The 24,825-nt window shown below is 41.3% G+C and overlaps 1 protein-coding gene across 2 annotated transcripts in view; it reads right to left on the reverse strand.

Annotated features, from left to right (window-relative positions):
* Positions 1-5,343: 5,343 nt before the first annotated feature.
* septin3 (septin 3) overlaps positions 5,344-24,825 on the reverse strand; it is a 28,441-nt gene continuing 8,959 nt past the window's right edge. For both annotated transcript variants that reach the window (XM_047577424.1, XM_047577425.1), the window contains 7 exons: positions 15,168-15,249; positions 14,826-14,963; positions 14,106-14,223; positions 13,865-13,960; positions 8,128-8,224; positions 7,987-8,038; positions 5,344-7,287 (listed from right to left, as the gene is read on the reverse strand). In XM_047577424.1, coding sequence (XP_047433380.1) covers positions 7,158-7,287; positions 7,987-8,038; positions 8,128-8,224; positions 13,865-13,960; positions 14,106-14,223; positions 14,826-14,963; positions 15,168-15,249 — 713 coding nt within the window. In that variant the 3' untranslated portion in view covers positions 5,344-7,157. The remainder of the gene's footprint in view (positions 7,288-7,986; positions 8,039-8,127; positions 8,225-13,864; positions 13,961-14,105; positions 14,224-14,825; positions 14,964-15,167; positions 15,250-24,825) is intronic.

The following is a 24,825-nucleotide window of genomic DNA, read 5'->3' on the forward strand; positions in this document are numbered from 1 at the left end:
GCTCCTCCATTCATTGATGCTCCTAGTTCACTATGACCCAGATAAGGAGATAACCCTTTCATGTGACGCTTCGCCATATGGCGTTGGGGCAGTCCTTTCACATGTTATGGAAGATGGGTTGGAGAAGCCGGTCGACTTTGTTTTATGCATGCTGACAGCAGCAGACAAGGGATATTCTCAGCTGGACAAAGAGGGCCTAGCTATTGTTTTTGCTGTAAAGCGCTGTCATCTATGGCCGTGTGTTTAAAATCTATACGGACCATAAACCACTGATGAGTCTGTTCAGTGAAACCAAGTGCATTCCGCCGCTCGCGTCAGCTAGGATACAGCACTGGGCGCTCACACTGTCAGCGCCCAGTACACTATAGTGTACAGAGTGGGTAAGGATAATGCAAACGCTGATGGGTTGAGTCGGCATTACCTGAAACACCTAGATTAGAGGAATCTCCCTAAATAATCAAACGCATAAAATTTTGTTGTACGCTGATGATGTGTTTATGTTTTTAAGCTCCCCTGCACAGTCCATCCCTCCAGTTGACGGAACTAATTAATAATTATGGCTCTTTTTCTGGCTATAGAATAAATTTTTCTAAAAGTATAGCCATGCCGCTCAGTGACTTGCAGACATTGGATCCTGGCATTTCACAATCATTTTGCTGGTCTCCAGCAGGATTCTTTTATCTAGGTACAAAAGTTTCACCATGTGTAAATGCCCTATATAAATTAAATGTTGCCCCTCTCTTACAAACTATAAAACAAGACCTTGATAGGTGGTGTGGCCTGTCCCTATCCCTTTTAGGACGTATTCATCTGATCAAAATGAACATCTTCCCTCATCTTCTATATTTCTTTCAAATGTTACCATTGGTGCTGTCAAAAAAATGTTTTTACAAAATTGAATAGTGCTATTATATCATTTATCTGGCGTAAAAAGCGACCCTGGCTGAGGTACAGTTACCTATGTCTTCCTGTTAAAAATGGTGGCCTAGCAGCACCATTGTTTTCATATTACCGGTGTGCTGCACAGTTGAAGTTTCTTTTGGAATGGTTCATAGGTGACCTTGATTCTATATGGCTCAGTTGTGAATCATCTTCTTTAGGAACGATCCCTTTGCAGAATGTGTTATATATTTCTCCAGCCAGAGTTGCGACCCTAACAAAAGACAATCTGTTTTTAAAGAATATGCTGAACATGTGGCGTAAAGTCAGAAAATTGGAAGGGTATTGTTATTGTTTCTCTTTGTTAACTCCTATTTACGATAACCTGGACTTTCATCCTGGAGGGTGGTCCTGCTGATTGGAAGCACATGGTATCAAAGTTGTTAGGGACATGATTCAGGAAGACTCCATTCTAACATTTCAGCAAGTGAAAAGTAAATATGGGGTCACCCATAAGGAATTTGTTAAATGCCTACAGGTTTGAAGATTTATTCCCATGTGGGTTGAAAGATTTCAATGGGGGCCTGGCTATCTCACCAATAGAATCCCTTTTGCTATATGGTGTGCAGCCTAAAGCCTTCATTAAGAAGCTCTATAAGATTCTCTGGTTTCAATGTAGATAACTCTGTTAGAGTGAAAGACAAATGGGACTCTGACGTGGGTACAATAGAGCCTGATGACAGGGATTCCCTATGCAGCCATTCTTGGTATCTAATTCTGGCTGGGAAGGGCAATTCAAGATCTTACATAGGCTGTATGTCACCCCTGAAGACAGACCTAGAATGAACCCAACTTTGTCTGAGTTTTGTATTAAATGTCAATTTGCGGTCGGATTACTTATTCATTGTTTGTGGAGCTGTCATCTCAATCAGCAGTTCTGGATTGTAGTTGTTCAACAGTTTAATGTGATTTTCAAGAGTCTTCAACAGTTGAGTGCAGGGACCTGCCTGCTGGGAGTGAAGGACAAGTTACCTGCAGATTTTCACAACAGAGACCTTTTACACATTCTGTTACACTGTGCTCGGAAATGTGTCATGGCCTTATGGATCTCAGACAAAGCTCCCACCCTGAATCAGTGGAAACAAATATTGACTAGTATACTTATTCCATTTGATGCTTACTCTACAGCATTGAAGGATAAACCCTTTTTATTTTACCGGACATGGGATCCATTTCTTGACTATCTCGGTGCCACTGCACTTTGTAGGGTGAGGTCAGGACTTATAGACCTGACCTCAGAAAAGGATCAATCTCCCTGAACCTTTTATTTTCTTTTGCTTTGTAGTATTAATTACTAATGTATATTTTATGTTGCTCCTTTTCACAAATTCTTTGAATTTTTTTTTTTAATAAAAATAAAAATCATCACAAAAAATTCAACCTCAAATGTTCAACCTCCAAATTTCAACCTCTAAAAAGCTCACAAAGCAAAAAAGGTCACATTTAAAATACTAAATGATATTTATCCATCAAACCACTTCTTACATGTAAGATTTAATTGGGATAATAATCTGTGTGGATTTTGCACGAGTGACATTGAAACGGTGGAACATATTTTCTTTGAATGTGAACATGTTACACAATTTTGGGTATCGTTCAAAGCTGGTTGTTAACCAATCAAATTATTTTACATCTGTTAAACTGGATGTCGATTGTTGGAGTGCAATTAGAGGAGAAGAACTTGGACTTCCTGGTGAACAATTTGATCACGCTTGCTAAACATTTCATCCATAAATTCAAATACCATAAGGTGAAGCCCCACATCAACGGTTTGAAGAATGGACTCAAAGTATACAAGAAATCCTTGTATTACATGACAAACAAGAATGCCCAAAGACTCTTGTCTTTATTAGACTTATTTACCCTTGTGGAATAAGACCTTTATATTGTTCTTTCTTTTCTTTTCTTTTCTTTTCTTTTCTTTTCTTTTCTTTTCTTTTCTTTTCTTTTCTTTTCTTTTCTTTTCTTTTCTTTTCTTTTCTTTTCTGTGTCCTGATTGCCTGTTCAACATTATCAATCACACAAAATGTGTCTTAATTGTTTGTAATGTGAAGATACTTAAATAAATAAATAAAAACTCTGAAAAGCTGGACTTAACGTCCGGGTGACTAGGGAGAAGCAATCGATCTCCGTCTCTATTCAGCCGACATCTAGCCAATCAGATTACTCCATTGGACATGACGCGACACCGGCACATGATGACAGATCAGCCATGGCCACCAACAGGACTGGTTTTTGGTACGATTATTATTCTTCTTATTATTATTATATTGTGTTATTTTTACAAATCCTATTCCTGTAACTGCATCTTCTTTAATTTGATTGGGTATGACGCAAGTCTCAGTGATGTAGCACAGTTTGAGGGACTGAGACAAGAAATGATTCAAGGCATTTCAAGCATAGACCGGTCTATGAAAAGCTGAGATTATGGTGCATGCAATTTGGGTTATTGCCCCGACTAATGTGGCCACTGACAGTGTATGAGGTCCTCCTGACAAAGGTTAAGAAGCTTGAAAGGATGATTAACTCATCAATTAGGAGATGGCTTGGTGCCTTGTATGGGAAAGGCATACTGGAGCTCCCAGTAACTAGTCTAACAGAGGAGTTTAAGTGTGCTAAGGCTAGACTGGAGATGACTATTACTCAGTCGGAAGATCCAGTAGTCAGGCGGACAGCCCCTACGGTTGAAACAGGGAGGAAGTGGAACCCGAGAAAAGGGGTTCAGGAGGCACAGGTTGCCCTCAGGCTTAGGGATATCATGGGGCATGTGCAGCAAGGGCATAGAGGCCAGGATAGCTCACGAAGCAGGATTACGGATTTAGCGAGGTAACTTCAGGGTCAACCCTGGGTTTCGGGTATCACGAAGCTGGATACCCTTATCGAGGTGAGTTACCATGGTGACTTACTCTGAACAGCAAACCTGCTTCGGGTCAGGGTAACTTTCAGGATTTATCTGAATCGGACAAAAGGTTCCACCCACTGGCCAATCAGCTGTCTGGGAAAGTATCACGTGCCCTTTCATTGAAGACCTGATTGAGATTGGAGCCCAAATTGTGAGAAGAGCATTATGGTGTGAACGCACCTTCCAGGAGATAACCACACAAAGAAGAGTATATTTTAGCCATTTGTCCCTGCTCAGATCAAAATCAGGATCATTTCATTCAGGCCAACAACTTGATGTATTGATATGATGTAATCGTGGCATCAGCTTCCAGCTTTATCGTAGCCCATATAACATTATGGAATTAAGAAATACAACTCCCCAGGTGAAACGATGTTTTTGTGCTTGGTTTGTCGCCCGTTCTTTTTACTCCGGAGGGGTTACATCTGGGGGATTGTAATACATGTGATTCATCTATGCAACACAGTGATTGGGTTTCATGGCTTCTTAAATGTATACTAACTGAGCCATTGATGTGTAATTTACGCATTTATGCAATCTGCAATACCATGTCATTTGGCGTCTCTTCGATGCTGATTGACTTTTCGAGATTTCGAGTGAGTTTTACATTTTCTTCTTCATATTTGAGGAAAATCAGTCTCATGTATGCTGTCCTTTTTTTCTGGCAGATCAGCATTCATGATTGTGATTGGTCTGCTGCCTTGGAACCCGCCCTTTATACGTGCGCGTTCACTGATTCACAACAAGACAAACCTGGACTGATTTAGCGAGTTGATAACCAGTGTCGTGATACCACTTACCCAGATTGTCATTGTTCTGGATAGGTTCAGCTGGATAAGTTGGGAGTAAAACTGGATAAGTTGAGCTGGCTTTGTGATACAGGCCTCTGGTGAAAATTTCATGTCAACAGCACCTTAAGAAATATGTTTATGAAAAATTGTGATGTGTTCAATATTTTATCCGCTGCATGTTTTTATGAAAGATGTATGTTTATCTCGTTTCTCCTGCAGTTCTCTCTCTTTTTGGTTTCTACCTGGCTGGCCTTTGGCAGAAGGGTCATTCCATATAAACTAGGTCCTTTTGGCAAACCACCTCAGTGCTTTGTTCACGACACAAAAAAATGAAGCATGCAAAGTAAAGAACACTGCACCAACCATGAACCATGTAGGATGATCGAGTATGTTCTGGGGCTGCTTTATTGAATCTGGCACACTTACTTACTGCCCTTTATGCTTGCTGGCATTTAGGGCAGCAATGGAGGATTTTCACTCCAGCCTGTTTTGGACCAGTGTCTTTATAGAGGCCCAGGTGTGATGTAGGGTCTTCAACTCTCCTTCCACCGCCCTGCGCCAAGTGTTCTTGGTTTGGCCTCTTTTGCGTTTGCCATCTTGTGTCCAGTTAGTTTAGTTACTTTGCCACAAGGCAAAAATACTATAAAAAAAATCTAAATGTTCTGATGGTATAATACAAATAATCACAAATCATAAAACCATAGACACATATTTCCAAAAACATGGACAGTGCTTTTATTAAATAAAGAATAAATTACAATAGTAAGACATTAATGTATAAATAACTCCATATAACACTGGAAATTATACCTCAAAGTGTCACAGCAACTTTGCAAAAAGTGGTTATTAAATACATTTATACTGTGGTATTGTTTGAACAGGATGAATGATATGCATACGGTGGGCCGTTTTAGGAGTTAACGCAGCAGCGTTTCACCTTAAATTTATCAATTTAATGTACACATCACACATTCAGAAATAGTAATTGTAAGTTGCAAAAATGAGTGAACTCTAAGCAACATGGATACAAGCATGCACACACACAACACAGCAGAAACAGAAACACTTTTCTGGAAAACCTTTGACTGCACTAAAACCACAATAACTATCAACTATCATTTGTTGCAGACATCACATTTCATATCAAAATCATACAAACATGTATGACTTTTTAAAATGACACAATTGATAGATATTGAAAGATTAAATATTTTGTAGTTTTGGCATATTTGTGCTCTGCTGATGACAGAACATGGTAAAACTGTATCAAAGAAACCTTAAATATGCAGCTTAATAAATAAACTGATTTCAAATACACCTGCATATCATTGGGGTAAAAGGTTTCTTGTAAACTTGATCTGGATAAATATTTTGGTTATCACCATCAGTGGAGGCCCCAGACTGGACATGACACAAGGAGACTAAACTCTGCTTTAACATGGGAGAGTGTTGCCACCCAGTGGTGAACAGGATGACTTTAATTTTATAAAATTGGCAACAAACACCAGACTTCTGCTGTGTTATCACACTTGGGAAAAGACATCAAAAATATTTTATGCTCTCTGTTCACCTGTTATTAAGAAAAGATACAGTGATCACACCAATGATCAGATTTTTTTTGGGTGACAAAATACACCTTTTATGAATGGCCACCAAGATAAGTAAAATAAGGATATATGAATTGAAAACTCTTATAAATTCCAAATAAATAAATAAAAACAACACGACAGGGAATAGTGGTCCTCACTGACAGATTCACACCAAAATCTGAGATCCATCTTGATCAAGATGAAGAGGTGCAATTGCAAACTGATGGCACAAACAGCTAAAAACTTTTCTTTTCTGCAACCATTGTGGTTAATACTGAACATGCTGAGCTGCAACTTAGGTTATGGTGAATCACAGACTGACAGAATCCGCAGTACCTGTCATTCACAGAGATGCCCACATGAACTGCGTATCAGATGTGATTGATGTTGCAGACATTTACGTTGGTAGGTCTCTGCATTTATACAGGGAAAAGGAACACGAGAGAAAGTTCACTTGTTTGTGTTGCAGAGTTGGGTTTTAAGGATTAGGTTTAATATTTATGAAGTCACAGGGATCCTTTATGAGCAGTTGCTGTTGATAATTTTATATCAGCAAATTAAACAGGTGTGGAGCAGGCTCATGCATAGCCATCACACACAGGAATTTGGAGCAAATCAATGTTTGTGAAAATTCAAAATACCAAAACCTGTAGCATCATCATGATATACACAACATGGCACTTTCTAAGCTTGTAGTATCTGCACAATGAGATATGACAAGGAGTTGGCAGTAGATAGAATGTTGTTTCCAAATAATAGGGGAAATTACTAAAATGGAAATAGAAGAGTTTGATATGCTAACATGTGGAATGATGGTGGGAGTTTGGAGATGCAATGATAATTTTTACAAATTATATTTGTTTCAGCACATGCAGCAGTGCTGTGGTGAAAATGGTAATAATATTTTGTAGATTTATCTTTCAGCTGTGTGAATAACTACAGGTTGCTTTCTTGGGTGTCATTTGAAGATATGGGGTGCAGACCTCCATTCTCGTTCAGTCTCTTGGCACGGTAAGTTTCATAGTGAATGTTGTGAGTAACTTCCTTCAAATCCTGGAGGTGAGACCTGTGAAAGAGGAAAAGTTATTAGCAAACAGCATTATTGTATTTTTGAAACGCAGATTCTTATGTGATTCATTTAATACAGTAACAGAATTTGACACATTATATTCTACTATTAGAATAGAACTATTAGTCAGGGAATAAAGAAAAACAGTCAACTACGGTAATATTTTATTAAGCATTTGAGTCACTTCAGGATGGATCCAGACACAGGAATACAAATATTTGTATTTTTATGTATTTATTTATTTTTTTGCTTACAGGAGAATTAAACTGAACTTGTCCTAGTTTTCGTTGTTATTGTCTTTACCTATCAGTGGTTATCATGTTATGGTCCATGTATTGTCTGGTCAGTGTCCTGTCTTTGTTCACTAGCGGCTTTTAGTTGTGTTCTCTACCTGTTTTCCTAGGTAGAGAACACTGTACACTGCTGTACACATATAGTGGACAGTACCTCCAGATTCGATTCCCCAATGGGGAGCTCTTAATTATTCAAAATCTCGTTGCACTGTACAACTCATGTTCTGCATTGACAATAAAGGGTATTCTATTCTGTATTATTTTACCCCTAGATTTGTATTATTGTTAAAATATAAAGTATTGAGAAACATTCCTGATTTGACAAATTCATTTTTTTAACTGGCTTCATTAGTCCAACTTATTACACATTAGTATTTTACAACCTGTTTAAAAAACAGTTTACCTGATCAGAAAATCTCTCAGCTGAGCAAATTCACAATGGTTTGCATTTTCAACTGCAAGGGGAAAAAACAAAATCAAAGGACCATCAGCATAATCAGAAAGACACAGAAAGCAATTTAACAATAATTACTTTTTCACTTACCTTCTACGATCCCCCACGCTGTCTTCCTCCCCAGAACTCGCTTGCCATTCACTTGGTATTCTTTGTCACTCCCCACCACAGCAAAGGGCATTGCCTCCTATGGACAGGCATGCAAAAATGGTTCAATACACCCACGAGAGTTGCAAAATATTCATGAAATGAAATGAATGCACAACATGCCCTGATGTTCTGCTTAGAAGAAGTATGAGAGAGAGAGACTGGGTCAAGCTGTGTGAGAAAAGGGGCTGGGGAAGACTAATGTTCTTACAGCTGAGGCCAACAGTTTTGAGAATGACACTTGTAGGGGAATTAAATTATTAAACAATTAAGTCTAATAACTTCACTCGTCGAAAGGGGGCACCACTCACAGGTATACACTGTATCCTGTAAGAATTATTCAATTAATATTGGATCAATATTAATTATTAGTAATTAATCAATTAATTAATCTCAGTTATTAATGTCATCATATCTGAGGCTAATTACAAAATGGTGAATAATTAATGATAAACAATATGATGTATAACATAACAGAGTAATGGAAAATTATGAGAATTGTGAGAAGAATGAACGAAAAAGAGGACGCAAATGGAACTTAATTTCACAAAGATTTATATTTGTATAAGGTCTGTTTAGTGTTTTCACACGCATCAACTCTGCTGAAATATGAAGGTGATAGTCTGCATATGGAAACTACTTGGAGGCTGCTCTGAACAACTGGATCGGGTGACCAAATGTTGTCCTGGTGAGCGTGATCTTCCACAGTGGTATCGTCGGGGAAACCAGTGGTACAGGAATGTTGAGAGCAGATTGATGGACAGTCATCCAGGTCCGGACCTCAGTGTCGGTTGCAGCGGGAGTCTTCCTCAGTGATACGTAGACAAGGTGGCAATTATGAAGTTTAGCAGAGTTTGGTGTCGTGTGTTGAAAATTGGTTGTCAATGATGAAATTAAAAAATACTTCAGATGGCTGGTCAAAAATATCTACAAAAATATTATTAATGTGTGACTGTCTTGACAGATAAAATAAAATTCAGCCTGTACTTTGAAAAAGTTGCGTGTTCGATGTGGCGAGAATAATTCAAAAAGAAAACTTAAACACGCCAATAGGCATGCAACAAAAACTTTGAATTAAAAGTAAAAAGTTTCACAAAGACGAAGACGAACTGAAAAAGAACGAAGACAAAGAAGACTGAAAAACAAGTGAGAAAGAACTAAAGACTGCGAGAGAGAAATGAGACTGAGATTGTCCTGGCTCTTATCTTCCCTTCTCTCCAGGGTGTGTTGCTGTGTTACCTCTCTGTCTCTGCGTCTTTACTATGATTTACGTATGAATGCTTTCATTTCAAGAGTATTAAATAACCCAGAAGAACGATAAGAGAGACATGAAATCAAACACTTTCAATGAAACATCATATCGGCATGAAAACACGTTATCAAAAACATTCATTCATTTCTACGACTTTCCTCAATATCCTAATTCATATAGCTAAATAATAATAGTAAGTAACACTAACTAATATCAAGAAGAAGGAAAGGCAGATTATATTTGGGCTATGATAACAAATCTTGCTTTGTAGAATGTAGAGGTATTAAAACGCTATAACAGTAATACTCAGTAGAATTACATTCCAAAGACATTTCCTTAGCCAGCCTCTGGATAGCAGTATGGCTCCATGTTGGAAACCTATGATTAAAATACTCAAATGATAAGTTCGTAAAATTCTGGCTCAGAAAGACGAACAAAACGGTAAATTGTCTGTGAAGGTTCTCAGTCATCCAGGTCATGGTAATCCAAAAAAGCGTTGAATAAGTTAACCCAGACTGGAAATAACATCAGCCCTCGCCAGTGCAAAAACACCACCGTCGAACATCACCCCCCACGAAAGGAAGGCGCTAGTGTCACTGCAGAAGTACCGGGACATCACAATCCTTCCAGATGACAAAGGGAGATGCACAGTGGTGTTAAACACAGTGAACTACCACACAAAGATGGACAACCTCCTCAATGACAAGGACACGTACGAGACACTGAGACGTGACCCAACCAACATCTACAAAACCAGAATAATAAACTATCTACAACAGCTGGAGAAGGAGAAGGCCATCGACAGACTCTGTTATTACCGTCTGTACCCAGGGGAAGTGACACCATGTATTTATGGACTCCCCAAAATACACAAGGAGGGAGCCCCACTCAGACCCATTGTCAGCAGTATTAACTCTGTCACAAACAACATTGCCAAGCATTTGGCATCTATCCTGACGTCGTTAGTAGGCAACACCCCACACCAAATCGAAAACTCCAGGGATTTTGTGAACAAAGTCAAGGACGTCACACTGGGCCAAGAATAAACCATTGTGTCCTACGATGTTACTTCACTGTTCACCTGCATCCCCATGAGAGAAGCCACGGATGTAGTAAGAAAAAGACTACAAAAGGATGACACCCTGGCCTCAAGAACCAACCTCACCCCAGAACAAGTCTGTGTGTTACTCGACCTGTGCCTGACCACCACCTACTTTCAGTTCAATGGAGGTTTCTACAGGCAAAAACACGGCTGTGCGATGGGGTCCCCAGTGTCACCAATCGTGGCCAATCTCTACATGGAGGAAGTAGAGACCAGAGCTCTGGACACCTTTGCAAGTTCCACCCCCACCCACTGGTACAGGTATGTGGACGACACCTGGGTTTAAATTAAGACAGAGGAGGTGGAATCCTTCCTAAAACACATCAATGCAGTGGACAGCAACATCAAGTTCACCAGGGAGGACATCAGCGGGGACTGTCTGGCCTTTTTGGACTGTTTGATGCATGTTGAAGAAGACCAAAGCCTCAACATAGAAGTATATAGAAAACCCACGCACACAGACCAACACCTGTTATTTGATTCACACCACCCTCTGGAACACAAACTAGGAGTCATCAGAACCCTCCAGCGCCGAGGACAGACTGTACCCACTAGACAGGAAGGCAAGGACAACACATCAAACAAACCCTCAAAACATGTGGATATCCCAACTGGGCCTTTGTCAAAGGCGCAAAAAGATATCCCAGGAAAGATAGGGAAGAGGAGCACAGCAAAAGGAAGAACATCACCATCCCCTACATAGCTGGTGTATCAGAGAAACTGAGGAGAATTTTCGGAAAACACCACATCCCAGTTTATTTCAAACCTGGCAACACACTAAGACAAAAACAGGTCCACCCCAAAGACAAAACACCTAGGCAAAAACAGAGTAATGTAGTGTATGCTGTTCAGTGTAGTGAGGAATGTACAGACTTGTACATTGGGGAAACAAAACAACCCATCCACAAACGCATGGCCCAACACAGGAGAGCCAGCTCATCAGGCAATGACTCAGCAGTCCACCTCCAAAGGACACTCCTTTGAAGATACCAATGTATACCAAAAACAGTCCTGGCCAGAGAGGTCAGGTGGTTTGAGAGAGAAGTAAAGGAAGCCATCTATGTCAAAGTGTAAAAACCTTCTCTAAACAGAGGAGGTGGACTGAGATTTAATTTACCATCTATTTATAATTCAGTCTTGGCTTCTGTCCCCAAGAAGTTTCAACACCATTCACACCTTGAGCCTCCAGGCTCCCACTGACAATAGCTTCATTAGAGCTCTATTCATAGGGTAAGTAGTTCATTCATGAACTGAAGAAGCTACTCGGATGAGTGGCGAAACGTCTTCAAATTGTAAATGGTTTTGCTCTTATATAGCGCTTTTCTACTTACTCAAAGGTACTCAAAGCGCTTTTACAGTCAGAGACACATTTGCTCACACAAACACACACCATCACACATCAGTGCCAGTTGCACTGGGAGCAACTGGGGGTTCAGTGTCTTGCTCAAGGACACTTCGGCATATGGGACACTCGGGGGATCGAACTGCTAACCCTTCCGTTCATGGACCTTCCAGTTGACCTTATTCAACGCTTTTTTGGAAAACGGTAAATTAACACAAATCACAAGGTGGGTGTAGATTAAACATTGTAATTTTGTTACAAGTGTACATTTAATAGTTTGTAGGTCTAGTCAGAGATAGGTCCTCCAGTTCTTAATTTATTTACGACTATTATCTCCATGCGGTATGACGCCAGCACGTCTGTTCCTTATCTGTGGGGCAGGTTACACGTAATTGGGAGAAAAGTCTTAAATCCTTGTTTGTTAGCACGGGAATGTGCTTAAAATCTTGTTTTATGGCGTGGTTTTATGGTTTCAGAAATCTGCAAAGGAAACAAAAACAGTCCTGTCCATTATGGACTGTCCAGCGAAGTGACCCCTCCTTTCGGGTCAGGGGAGAAATCTGATGTTCTCTAATAGTCATTTTCACAAAGTCTGCTGCCTCATTTGATGGCAATTTGCATACTCCAGAAAAGACGAGTGATCAGATGAATTGCAATTAATTGTAAAGTCCTTCTTTGCCATGAAAATTAACTTTATCCCAAAGAAACATTTCCAATGCATTTCAGTCATTCCACAAAAGGACAAGCTGACATCATGTCAGTGATCTCTTGTTAACACAGGTGAGTGTGCTGACAAGAACAAGGCTGGAGATCACTTTGTGAGACTGACTGAGTTAGAATGATGAATTGGAAGCTTTAAAAGGAGGGTGGTACTTGAAATCACTGTTCTTACTCTGTTAACTATGGTTACCTGCAATTATTTGCTATTACTACTGCATCTAAATCAACCATTTAGTGGATCGCCAAGAACTTCAAGGAAAATGGTTCAATTGTTGTGACAAGACAGTCCAGCAAGCGCCAGGACTGTCTTCTAAAGTTGATTCAGCTGCGGGATCGGGGCACCACCAGTACAGAGCTTACTCAGGAATGACGGAAGGCAGGTGTGAGTGTATCTGCACGCACAGTGAGGCGAAGACTTTTGGAGGATGGCATGGTGTCCAGAAGGGCAGCAAAGAAGCCACTTCTCTCCAGGAAAATATCAGGGACAGACTGATATTCTACAAAAGGTACAAGGACTGGACTGCTGAGGACTGGGGTAAAGTCTCTGATGAATCCCCTTTACAATTGTTTGGGGCATTTGGAAAAAAGCTTGTCCGGAGAAGAGAAGGTGAGCGCTACCATCAGTCCTGTGTCATGCCAGCAGTAAAGCATCCTGAGACCCTTCATGTGTGGGGTTGCTTCTCAGCCAAGGGAGCGGGCTCACTCACAATTTTGCCTAAGAACACAGCCATGAATAAAGATGTACGATGTCTTTTCAACATGATGGAGCACCTTGTCATAAGGCAAAGGTGATAACTAAGTGGCTTGGGGAACAAAATATCAACATTTTGGGTCCATGGCCAGGAAACTCCCCAGATCTTAATCCCATTGAGAACTTGTGGTCAATCCTCAAGAGGCGGGTGGACAAACAAAAACCCACAAATTATGCAAGAATCAGTGCCATCAGTCTGGATGTGGCCCAGAAATTAATTGACAGCATACCAGGGCGAATTGCAGAGGTCTTGAAAAAGAAAGGTGAACATGGCACATATTGACTCTTTGCATTATTGTAATTTTCAATAAAAGCCTTTGACACTTTCTAAAGGCTTATGATTACTTCAGTATACCATAGTAACATCTGACAAAAAGATCTAAAAACACTGAAGCAGTAGACTTTGGGAAAACTAGTAACTGTGTCATTCTCAAAACCTTTGACCACAGCTGTACAGAAGAAGGTAATCACTGGTCAAATGCAGTGGGAAAAGACAAGAGAAGAACATCTTACTCTGATCTTGTCATTGTCGCTCTTGTCCTCCATGTCCTCGTCAAACTCTTTTTGTGGGTAAAACTCAATTCCACTCATCTCCAGCTCCTTCCTTACCTAAGGCAAAGGAACCAAAGCAAGGACAAAAATACAACTTCTACGCAACTGCAAGGACTCTCAATCATTGTTAATATAAAAATATTGATTATAGCAGCTTTAACAATTAATATGTAATGATAAGGACATTACTGGTAAAACACACCCGCTGTTTGAACTCCTGTCTCTCCTCAATGGTCATCGTGTCTGATTTGGCAATGACAGGGATGATGTTGACCGAGTGACTCAAGCGCTTCATGAACTCAATGTCTAACGGCCGAAGACTGGAATAGACAAAGTTAGTTAGTGAGTACATTTCAGGAGCTGTGACTCTTCAACAGCTGAAAAGACGACTGAGACAACAAATACTAGAAGGTAATATTGGTAATATTTCATACCTTTCATACCTTTTTCTGGTCTATCACAAAGAATTTACAGTGAGAATGTTTTTGAAAAGTTGGTGTATTATTAGACAAAGGTTGGGCCTCTAATAACTCCTGTTAGCTATCCTCTTGTTGTCAATTACCTCGCGTAAGAAGGTTGAGATATGCTGGGGCTAATACACAAAAGCCTGTATCCGTTTGTCCATTAAGGAGCAATTTCACACTTGTCAGTCAGATCTAATTGTTGGGTGTTCCAAGCACAAAGATAAGTGTGTTGTCTGTAATATAAAGCCACACCACTGATGAAGGGCTTTGTTAATGTGAAGTGTTTCTGTATAGGGCATTAACATAGTATGAACGTGTGTGTGTGGTTCTCTCCCAGCATGAGTGCCTCTGCCTGGAGATTAATAAACACACAAACAAACACATTTCAAGATAAGACACTTAAACATGGTTTGAGTGATCATGTCACTGATCTGTAGTTCTGCTGATGGCTAACTCACGAGTGTCCAGTTGGGGGGATAAAATAGAGACAGCAGTGCACCCTAGTGTCAGGGATGCGTTTCTTTCTGGTGATGTTGACCTCCTCCTTTAAGAACTTCTCAAACTGCTCATTGATGTACTTGGAAATTGGCTCCCAGCTGAAATAGGTCATGTTAAGAAAAGAAGAATTTACAAGCGTAAGACCATTTTCAATACAGGTTTGTCGTACTACATGCAGTGCAGCCCTCTCAAACTGAAAGTACAGTTTTGTTTGGTTACAAATGTATATTTGTTACTGGTAAGGTCAGGATGCAATTACAACATTTATATGGCTTTAATGATCTCAGACCTCAAAAACCCACCAGTTGTCATTATTAATTTGGTCTCCAAACCCTGGAGTGTCGACAACCGTCAGCTTCATCTTCACACCGCCCTCTTCAATCACTGTAAGCACATAAAGGAATGAACAAAAATGTTAAATGATAACTATTACTCCGTACATCCCACATGTTTGAGCAAGTAAACCTGTGCTCTATTAATAAAGGTCTTTTATTGAAACATTAGCCTGAAAGGCATTAGTCTGAAGGTACTGATTATGCATCTGCAAAAATCGGATAGTTACATTGTAACCCAGGTTCTCTGAGTGGAGAGACTATCTCTCCACCCTACAAATTCCATATGCATGGGGGACTGATCCCCATGGGGGCAGCTGATGTGGATTATTCTTTAAGACACACCACCTGTGGTGGCTGCGCATTAATTACACCTGTGGCTATATAGTCCCTATGCATGTGTGGCCTCTCCGGTTAACCTTGATTGGAGCACGTTACAGAGTGGCCATGTGGTGGAGAGACAGTCTCTCCAATCAGAGAACTTAGGTTACAATGTAACTATCCGTTCTCTATTGTGTCGAGACTAGCTCTCCTCCCTACATATTCCATATATATGAGGACTCTGTAAGACACACCGTGAGGAACCAAGCAGACAGACTGCTCCTGCGGGAGCCTAACATGGCAGTTGAGTTCGAATGAGACTTCACCGACACCAGAGTACTACCCCATGTGCTCAACTAAGAGAAAACAAGTGCAACCCTGTGATATCACATTGCATCCTCCATTAGCCAAGGAGCAAGACGCTACTAAGGCTACCCTGGCCCCGCCAGATGCTAAGGCCATGAATAAGACTGGCTGCCCAAGGCAGTTGGATCTGAAACAGACAAGAGTTGGTCTGTCGCTCTGTGGTCACGTGTCCTTTGGATATAAATTCTTAGGGCCCTGACAGGGCACAACAGTGTCCAGTCAATCCGCCCCGCCTCACCATCCTGGGTAGAGTTGAGGGGGTGCAATTCCATGGATTAACTGGCAGGGGAGTTGGTCCAGACCTTTGAGTGGAATGCAGGGTTTGGACACAACACCACCCCAGCATCACCCGGGAAGAAGCGGCAGCAATCCCAGGGATGTCCCTATAGGAGGGAAGCGATTGTTGAGAACCAGCTTGGTTTCCCCTAGACCGATTTGGTGGGGGATACCAAGACCCCTACAGCCTGATCCACGGGAGGAGGTGGGTCACAGCCAATTCTCTCCCAACCACGCACACAAGCCAGTCGCCTATATAGGCCTGACCAGTGATGGGCCTCAGCTGGCTTTTCAAACTGCCTGAGTACCAGCTCCAAATCGGGAAGCAGTGGTACCGAAAAGGGGCGTGGCAGACTGGCACCATCGTCATCAAAGCAGGAGGCCCTACGGCCTAGCTCTTCTTTTCATCGGAGGCATTGGACACGGAGTATAGCAGACTTTGCTCCTCCTGCCCTAGGGTGCCGGCTAGTAGATGGGGGCAGTCCCCTAGCTGAGAGGGAGGGCCATGTCGGCCATTCCCTAGCCGCACTAGGTGTATAGGGTGACTGCCCTCATTTGGTCATGCCCCACCACCGTTTTCAGCTGCTCCATCTTTTTTTCATGCCCACACTGCTGAGGCATAGCGGTTGGACACCTTCCAGAGAAAACTCTAACCCTGGCGGCCCTCACCCTCGCAGACAAAATAAAGCATTTCATGCAAGAGGTGGGGCCTTGGAGGGCCATGTGTGCATGATCCAGCCCTAAGCAATGCACACACCGCTCATGGTCATACTCCACTGGCATCTTAACGCCACAATCCATACACATGTGGCTAACAGGGCTGGACATTATTCTCTCGCAATCACCAGCGTGTGAACTTAAGTGACTCAGGCCCTAGTGGTATTTGAACCTGGGCCCTACAGCTCTCCAGTCCGTACTATACTGCCAATTGTAAGCTGTACAGCAAATAAACCATGCTACAACCACCAAGTGTGGCCAATCTTCACTTTAAACCAGAAATAACTTAAACCTTCAGAAGGACATAGAACAAAGCGTTTATCTACAACACAATAAAACTTAAGATAGTTCTCCGTGCTTCCCCACTACTGAGTCCAAACACTGCCAAGGCAGCTGTGCTTCGCCACCACGCCGGTCCAACGTCTCCTATGGTGCTTCTCAATGGATCATACAGCCACTCTGTTGGAGCCCAAGACCGGCAGCTGCCATCTCGGTCTGCATCTTCTGCTACAGATCTAAGGCTGCTGAAGGACGCTGTGTGGAGACATCCTGGGAGTTCCCACGGCAGCAAGGATCCAGATGTAGATATTTTCGACCGGCCTTCAGAAGTATTTTCCAATTTCCTTATCAACAACCACTTCTTCACATATGTACTTCTTCATAATGCCACTTTGTCTACGTAACACTGAGGAAAACTCCACTGTAACTGACGCTGAGGTCCAGACCTGGATGACTGTCCATCAAACTGCTCTCAGCGCTTCGTTACCGCCGGTTTCCCCAACAATACCGATGTGGAAGATCGAGCTCACCAGAACAGCCTTTGGTCATCTGATCCAGTTGTTTGGAGCAGCGTCCAAGGAGTTTCCATAAGTAGACCATCACCTTCACATTTGAGTAGAGTTGATGCGTATGATAACTAAACAAACCTTAAACAAATCTAAATCATTAATTTTAGAGACAACTGTATTGTTATTGGCGCTACATAAAAAATTTAACTGAATTGAATTGAAATTAGGTTCTGTTTGCGTTCGTTCAGACTTCTCACTTTCGTTAAACTCACTTATTTCGGTATTCTCATCACATTCCATTACTCTTGGACTTGGACTCCATCTACTCTACTTTGTAAATAAACCACATATTTCACTTAAGCTGTTGTCAGAAGGTCCTTGTGAGATGGAAATATGGGATTACTGTACTGAGAGCTGACGTCTCAGATATGATGAGATTGATTATTTAGGTAGAAATTTGGAGAAAAAAAAAATCACAGCTTCCTCCTGTAGGTGTCCTTACACTCCCTTAGTTTGACTTTGAGTTGCCCCTGTATCCTCTTCAACTCATCCCTATCTCCAGATCTGAAGGCCTGCTTCTACTTGTTCAGCAGATCCTTCAGCTGGCTGATGATCCAAGGCTTATTGTTAAGGTAACAGCGGACAATCCTAGTAGGAATTACTGTATCTTCACAGAAGATGATATATTCGGTGATGCAGTCTGTCAAGTTATCTGTCATTCCCAAATGGCTGGCAGAGGACATCCCAGTTGGCGTTCTTGAAGCAGTCCTGCTGAATTTCACTAGCCTCCTGACTCCACCTCCTAACTGTCCTTTGGGAAACAGGCTGTCTCTTAACTGCAGGAACATACTCAGGTGATAACAGGACCAGGTTGTGATCAGATTGACCCAACAGGGGCAGGACAGTGGATCTGTATTCATCTTTTGAATTAGCATACAGTAGATCCAGAGTTCTATTTTCCCGGGTCATACAATGAACAAACTGATGAAAAGTGACAGCTGAAGGAGGAACGTAAACTCCCACTGCCCTTCTTCTTACCTCTCTGGAGCGGTACTTTTTTTTGCATCGTTTATTTTGCTAGATGATAGTAATTTTTATTTTATTTGAATACAATCTTATTTTATTTGATCTTTCTAGTGTTTTTGTTGTTGGTTCCGTCAACTTTTCTCCACTGCTATGCTCTGCTTTAACACACCACGGCGCGCCCACAGCATGCTAGCGAGCTGGTTGTGCTCGGCAAATTGTGACTGGGCTACACAGGTACTTTAGTTTCGTTTTGTAGTTATGTTATAGTGTCCTCAAAATTCTAAACATTTAAAAGCAAGACTGAAGTGTATACATTTGTTTTAAATAAAAGTAACATCAATAAATTTAAGACCTTTCAAAATCGTATTTAAGACATTTTAGATTTTAAGAGCATTTTAGACTTTTTAAGACCCCACAGATAACCTGTATATAAATTAATACAGTCCTGCTCACCATTATTGGCACCCCTTCATTTTTTGCATAACCTCTACAATATCATCAGAAATGAATGGAAATGTACCAAATTTATATCATCAGGATCTTTTAATTGGAGGTCCAAAGTAATTTAATAAAGAAAATTGTTCTTTCAACTTACATATTGTTATTTCAAAGAAGAAACAGAAAAAACTGCATGCGCAGCAATAATGGCACCCCTGCAATATTTGGTTGCACACCCTTTGGCAGTGATGACAGTCTCCAAACGTTTTTTGCAGCCATCTATAAGCTTCTGGCACTTCTCAGCTGGTATTTTCTTCCACTCTTTCTTTGCAAATTGTTCAAGCTCTTGAACGTCTGCAGGTTTCTTTTCCCCAATGGCAGATTTCAGCTCATACCAAAGATTTTCAATCAGATTTAGGACTCATTGCTGGCTATTTTAAAACAGTCAATTTTTTCCTCTTCAACCATTCCTGCGTGCTTTTGGATGTGTGCTTTGGGTCTTTGTCTTGCTGGAGGACCAATGATCTTCAACTCGAATCAAGTTTTCTTACACTGGGTAGGACATTTCGCTCTAAAATCGCTTGATAATTCTCTGATTTCATGAGTCCTGTCAAGGCCTCCAGTACCAGATGCAGCAAAGCTCTATTTTTGTTTCATCTGTCCATAGAAATTTTTCCCAGGATTGTGGTTTGTCCAGGTACTCTTTGGCAAAGATTACTCGTCCCTTTTTATGTCTTTTCCTCTGCAATGGTGTCTTCCTTGGCCTTCGCCCATGAAGCCCCGTTTGGTTTAGTGTGCGGCGTATGGTACTTGTTGAAACCATGACCCCAGATTGTTCCAGGTTGGCTTTCAGGTCTGTGGATGTTTGGCGTGGTGTTTTTTTCCACCATTCACACCAACCTTCAAAGACTTCTGTCATCAATTTTTCTCTTCCCCCTCATGTCCAGGGAGGTTCTTGACAGTTCCATGCTTGGCAACTTCTTAATAACATTGCGCACTGTTGAGACAGGGATACCGAGGTCTTTGGAGATGGTCTTATACCCTTTGGAGGTCTTGTGTTTGCTAATTATCGCACTTCGGATATCCTTAGACAGCTCCTTTGTCTTCACCATTGTGACAAAGGAACAGGGGATAACAAATGGCTTTTTAAAACACGGAAGTCATCATTCATTGGCTAGTTCATGTCACATGGGCACAGACCATTTATCACAGGTGATTCTCATTTGTGATTTACCACAGGTGAGTCACAATGTGCTTCCATACTGATTAACAGCAAAAGGTGCCAATACCAGTGACACAGCAAGCTTTAAGTTTTTCTATTTTTTCCTCCCATAGTTTATTGTTTCAAATTGTTGTTTATCATTTACTCTTTTGTATCAAACACAAGTTCTCTATAGAAAAGAAATGTTTCACATGATTAATTTTTTTCAGAAGGTATTCCACATTATCTACTTAAACTTCATGGGTGCCAATAATGGTGAGCAGGACTGTATACAGTTGTGCTCAAAAGTTTACATACCCCGGCAGAATATTTGCTTTCTTGGCCTTTTTTCAGAGAATATGAATAATAACACAAAAACTTTTTTCCACTCATGCTTAGTGGTTGGGTGAAGCCATTTATTGATAAACAGCTGTGTTTTCTATTTTTAAATCATGATGACAACAAAAAACATCCAAATGACGCCGATCAAAAGTTTACATACCGCAGTTCTTAATACTGTGTATTGCCCACTCTAACATCAATGACAGCTTGAAGTCTTTTGTGTTAGTTGTGAATGAGGCTCTTTATTTTCTCCGATGTTATAGCTGCCCATTCTTCTTGGCAAAAAGCCTCCAGTTTCTGTAAATTCCTTGGCTGTTTTGCATAAGCCGCGTGCTTGAGATCTCCCCAGAGTGGCTCAATGATATTGAGGTCAGGAGACTGAGATGGCCACTCCAAAACCTTCACTTTGTTCTGCTGTAGCCAATGACAGTTCGACTTGGCCTTGTGTTTTGGATTGTTGTCATGTTGGAACGTCCAAGTATGTCCCATGCGCAGCTTCCGGGCTGATGAGTGCAAATTTGCCTCCAGTATTTGCTGATCACGTGCTGCATTCATCTTTCCTTCAACTTTGACCAAGTTTCCTGTGCCTTTGTAGCTCACACATCCCCAAAACATCAGCGATCCACCTCCGTGTTTTACAGTAGGAATGGTGTTCCTTTCATCATAGGCCTTGTTGACACCTCTCCAAATGTAACGTTTATGGTTGTGGCCAAAAAGTTAAATTTTGTTTGGTGTATTGTAGGCGAGATACTCATGGCATTTGTGCAGTAATGGCTTTCTTCTGGCGACTCAACCATGCAGCCCATTTTTCTTCAAGTGCCTCCTTATTCTGCATCTTGAAACAGCCACACCACTTGTTTTCAAAGAGTCCTGTATTTCAGCTGATGTTATTTGTGGGTTTATCTTTGCATCCCAAACAATTTTCCTGGTAGTTGTGGCCGACATTTTTGTTGGTCTACCTGTTTTAACAGAGCCCCTGATTTTCCATTTGTTAATCACAGTTTGAACACTGCTGACTGGCATTATCAATTCCTTGGATATCTTTTTGTATCCCTTTCCTGTTTTATACAGTTCAGCTACGTTTTCCTGTAGATCTGTTGACAATTCTTTTGCTTTCCCCATGACTCAGAATCCAGAAACGTCAGTGGCTGGATGAAAGATGCAAGAGGCTGTCTGGATCCCAGAAACTCACTCAGCTTTTATACACACACACTGATTACAAGCAAACAGATCAGAGGTGAGAATGTTACCTTTAGTAGCCATTCAAACCCATTTGTGTCAACTTCTGGCCAAAATAAACAGGGTATGTGAACTTTTGATCAGGGTCATTTGGGTAGCTTCTGTTGTCATTATGATCTGAAAAGAGAAAACACAGTCGTTTGACAATAAATGGTTTCACCCAACCACTGGGTATGAGTGGAAAAAATGTTTTTGTGTTATCATTCATATTCTCTGGAAAATGGTCAAAGAATCATAGATTCTGCCAGGGTATGTAAACTTATGAGCACAACTGTAACAAATAAATACAGTGCCTGGCCAAAAAAAGTTGTCATCTGGATTTAACTAAGCAAATAGGTACAAGCTTCGTATTGGATAATTACTGCATGGGCGATTATCTTTCAGCAAGTTATTTGGCCCCAACCGACGCAATAGGTAGCTTCTCATTTCTTAAACAACTATATCGAAAGACACATCCCGTGGTCGTACAAAAGATGTTAGTCTGTTTGAGAAGGGTCAAAACATTGGCATGCATCAAGCAAAGAAAACATCTAAGGAGACTGAAGCAGAAACTATTAAAATTGGGTAAAGAACTGTACAACGTGTTATTAAAAACTGGAATGATACTGGGGAACCATCATCTTCGAGGAAGAAATATGGTCGGAAAAAAATCCTGATTGATTATGATTGGCAATCACTTAAACGTTTGGTGAAATCAAATTGGAGAAAAACACACCATCCGGGTTTGCTTGCCTAGGTTTAGCAACGAATCACGCTTCTCAAACGCCCAAAAGAATGAGGTCAGCTGACTACCTGGAAATACTGAATGACCAGGTCATTCCATCAATGGATTTTTTTCTTCCCTGATGGCACAGGCATATTCCAAGATGACAATGCCAGGATTCATCAGGCTCAAATTGTGAAAGAGTGGTTCAAGCAGCATGAGACATCGTTTTTCACACATGAATTGGCTACCACAAAGTCCAGACCTTGACCACATTGAGTATCTTTGTGATGTACTGGAGAAGGCTTTGTGCAGTGGTTACACTCTCCCCTCATCAATACAAGATCTTAAAATTAAATCAACACTAGATGGAAATAAATCTTGTGACATTGCAGAATCTTATTGAAACAATGCCACAGGAAATGCTTGCTGTAATCAAAGCTAAAGGCAGTCCAAAGAATAAAAAAAAAAAAAAAACTTACAGTGCGTGTTTTTCTGGCCAGGCATTTTATACAATAAATTGAATGAACTGAATTGAATTTTTAGGATCTTTTCAGTTTTGCCACTTCCTTTGACCTTAGTAGGCTGTCTAGAATGACCACCAACTGCTATGACTTAGACAGCTTCCTAGATTACTGGTTCTTAATAATTAATAATTCTATTTTCTGACTTAATAAGTCAGCAAAAAGACACTCAAAGTAAAGGCTGTTATACTCCAGGATAAGCAAAAAGCTTGTCTTTTGTTCTCATGTCATGTCTGGCAACTAGTCTCTGATTGGTCAGAATTTTGAGTGGGTGCGGTTAATGTGGAAAAGTGGAAATACTAGTGGCCTCTCTTTGATCTGCCAGATGCTAATATTTGCAGTGTGACCGCTAATCTCTCTTGGGTAGAGGTTGGCATACTGTGTGGGTGCGTGCTGAATGGTGGGTGCATGCCGTGCACTATCCGCTGCGTTCCCAGCCAAAGGGGAGGACATGTTTGTTATTTATTTATTTTTTTGTCTGCATTTGTCTGCATAGTTGAACACCACAGGGTGTCAACATTATATGAGGTTGATGCAGTTATATTCTTGCAGCTGAAAGCTTTATTACTTCAGTGCGTGAGTGTGACCATTACCAGCCCTCCCTGAGAACTGTCCTGTTGATCTTTATTGAGTGTAGTGACCTTGTGTGGCAGGGAGGGCAGTGCTACACCTCAGTGAATAAAGGGGGAGAACAAAGAACAGAAAAGATGTAGAAGGGTGGACAGTGGAGGAGAGGCATGTGGTGCTAGTAGGAACTAGTGGTGTGTAGGGTTCTGTGCTTCCCAAGTCACCTCACTCAAGCATGACTTGGTACAGTCATCTCTGGAGAGATGAGAGAGTCCAGGGGGGTATGTGTAGGGTGTCCCAATGGAAGGAGAGAAGTCTGCCATAGGGCACGTAGTGATAGAGTGAAAACAATAATCCAGCCCTTAATAGCCGGGACTCATCAATTCTTCTTGATGTGATCCAGCACGGGCTGGCAGGTGACAACACACATACATGTGGGCATTCCCTAAATATGAGTGAGACCATTACCACGGGGCATGCCACACCCCAGCGCAGATGGCGAGCGAAGACCAACACCCCCAGACCGACCAAGCGAGCACAAGCCGGTGCAGGCCAGAGCTGCTTTTCGTTACAGCAGCTCCTACCCAAAGTGTACCAGTGTTAGGAACAAAGAGCAATGTAGGCAATAAGAATAAGTAAGAGAAATCGAACAAGAGAAACAAAGGAACACAAGGAAAACAAAGGAACTGGTACTAGACTTCAGCAGGAAGGACTTACATACACTTATTATCAGTGGCTCTGAGGTGGAAAGAGTGGACACTTGAGAGTGAACAGGAATGCTGCGTTGACCCGCTTTACACAATGACACTGATGTATTTGCCTGTCAGATTCTGATTTTATCACTGGACGTCCTGTCAGACTGTGTCATCGTAGAAGCTCCAGGGATGCGCACAGCTCAAAAACAGAGCTCCCATACTCCCATAAGAAACCGGTCTCTGACGGACAGAGATTTTTATCATTGTTTTTCAATTGAACAAATCAAATGAGTTGTTACACGATCACTAATGGAAGCACATAGGTGAATTAGCCCTATGGGAAATTGCACCGGGCAATCTTGATGTGAACTGCGCATGCGTGGCTGTATATACAGCTTGTATAGCGATGTGGCACACATTTTTAT

The sequence above is a fragment of the Mugil cephalus genome, chromosome 2 (assembly GCF_022458985.1).
Source record: "Mugil cephalus isolate CIBA_MC_2020 chromosome 2, CIBA_Mcephalus_1.1, whole genome shotgun sequence".
NCBI lineage: Eukaryota > Metazoa > Chordata > Actinopteri > Mugiliformes > Mugilidae > Mugil > Mugil cephalus.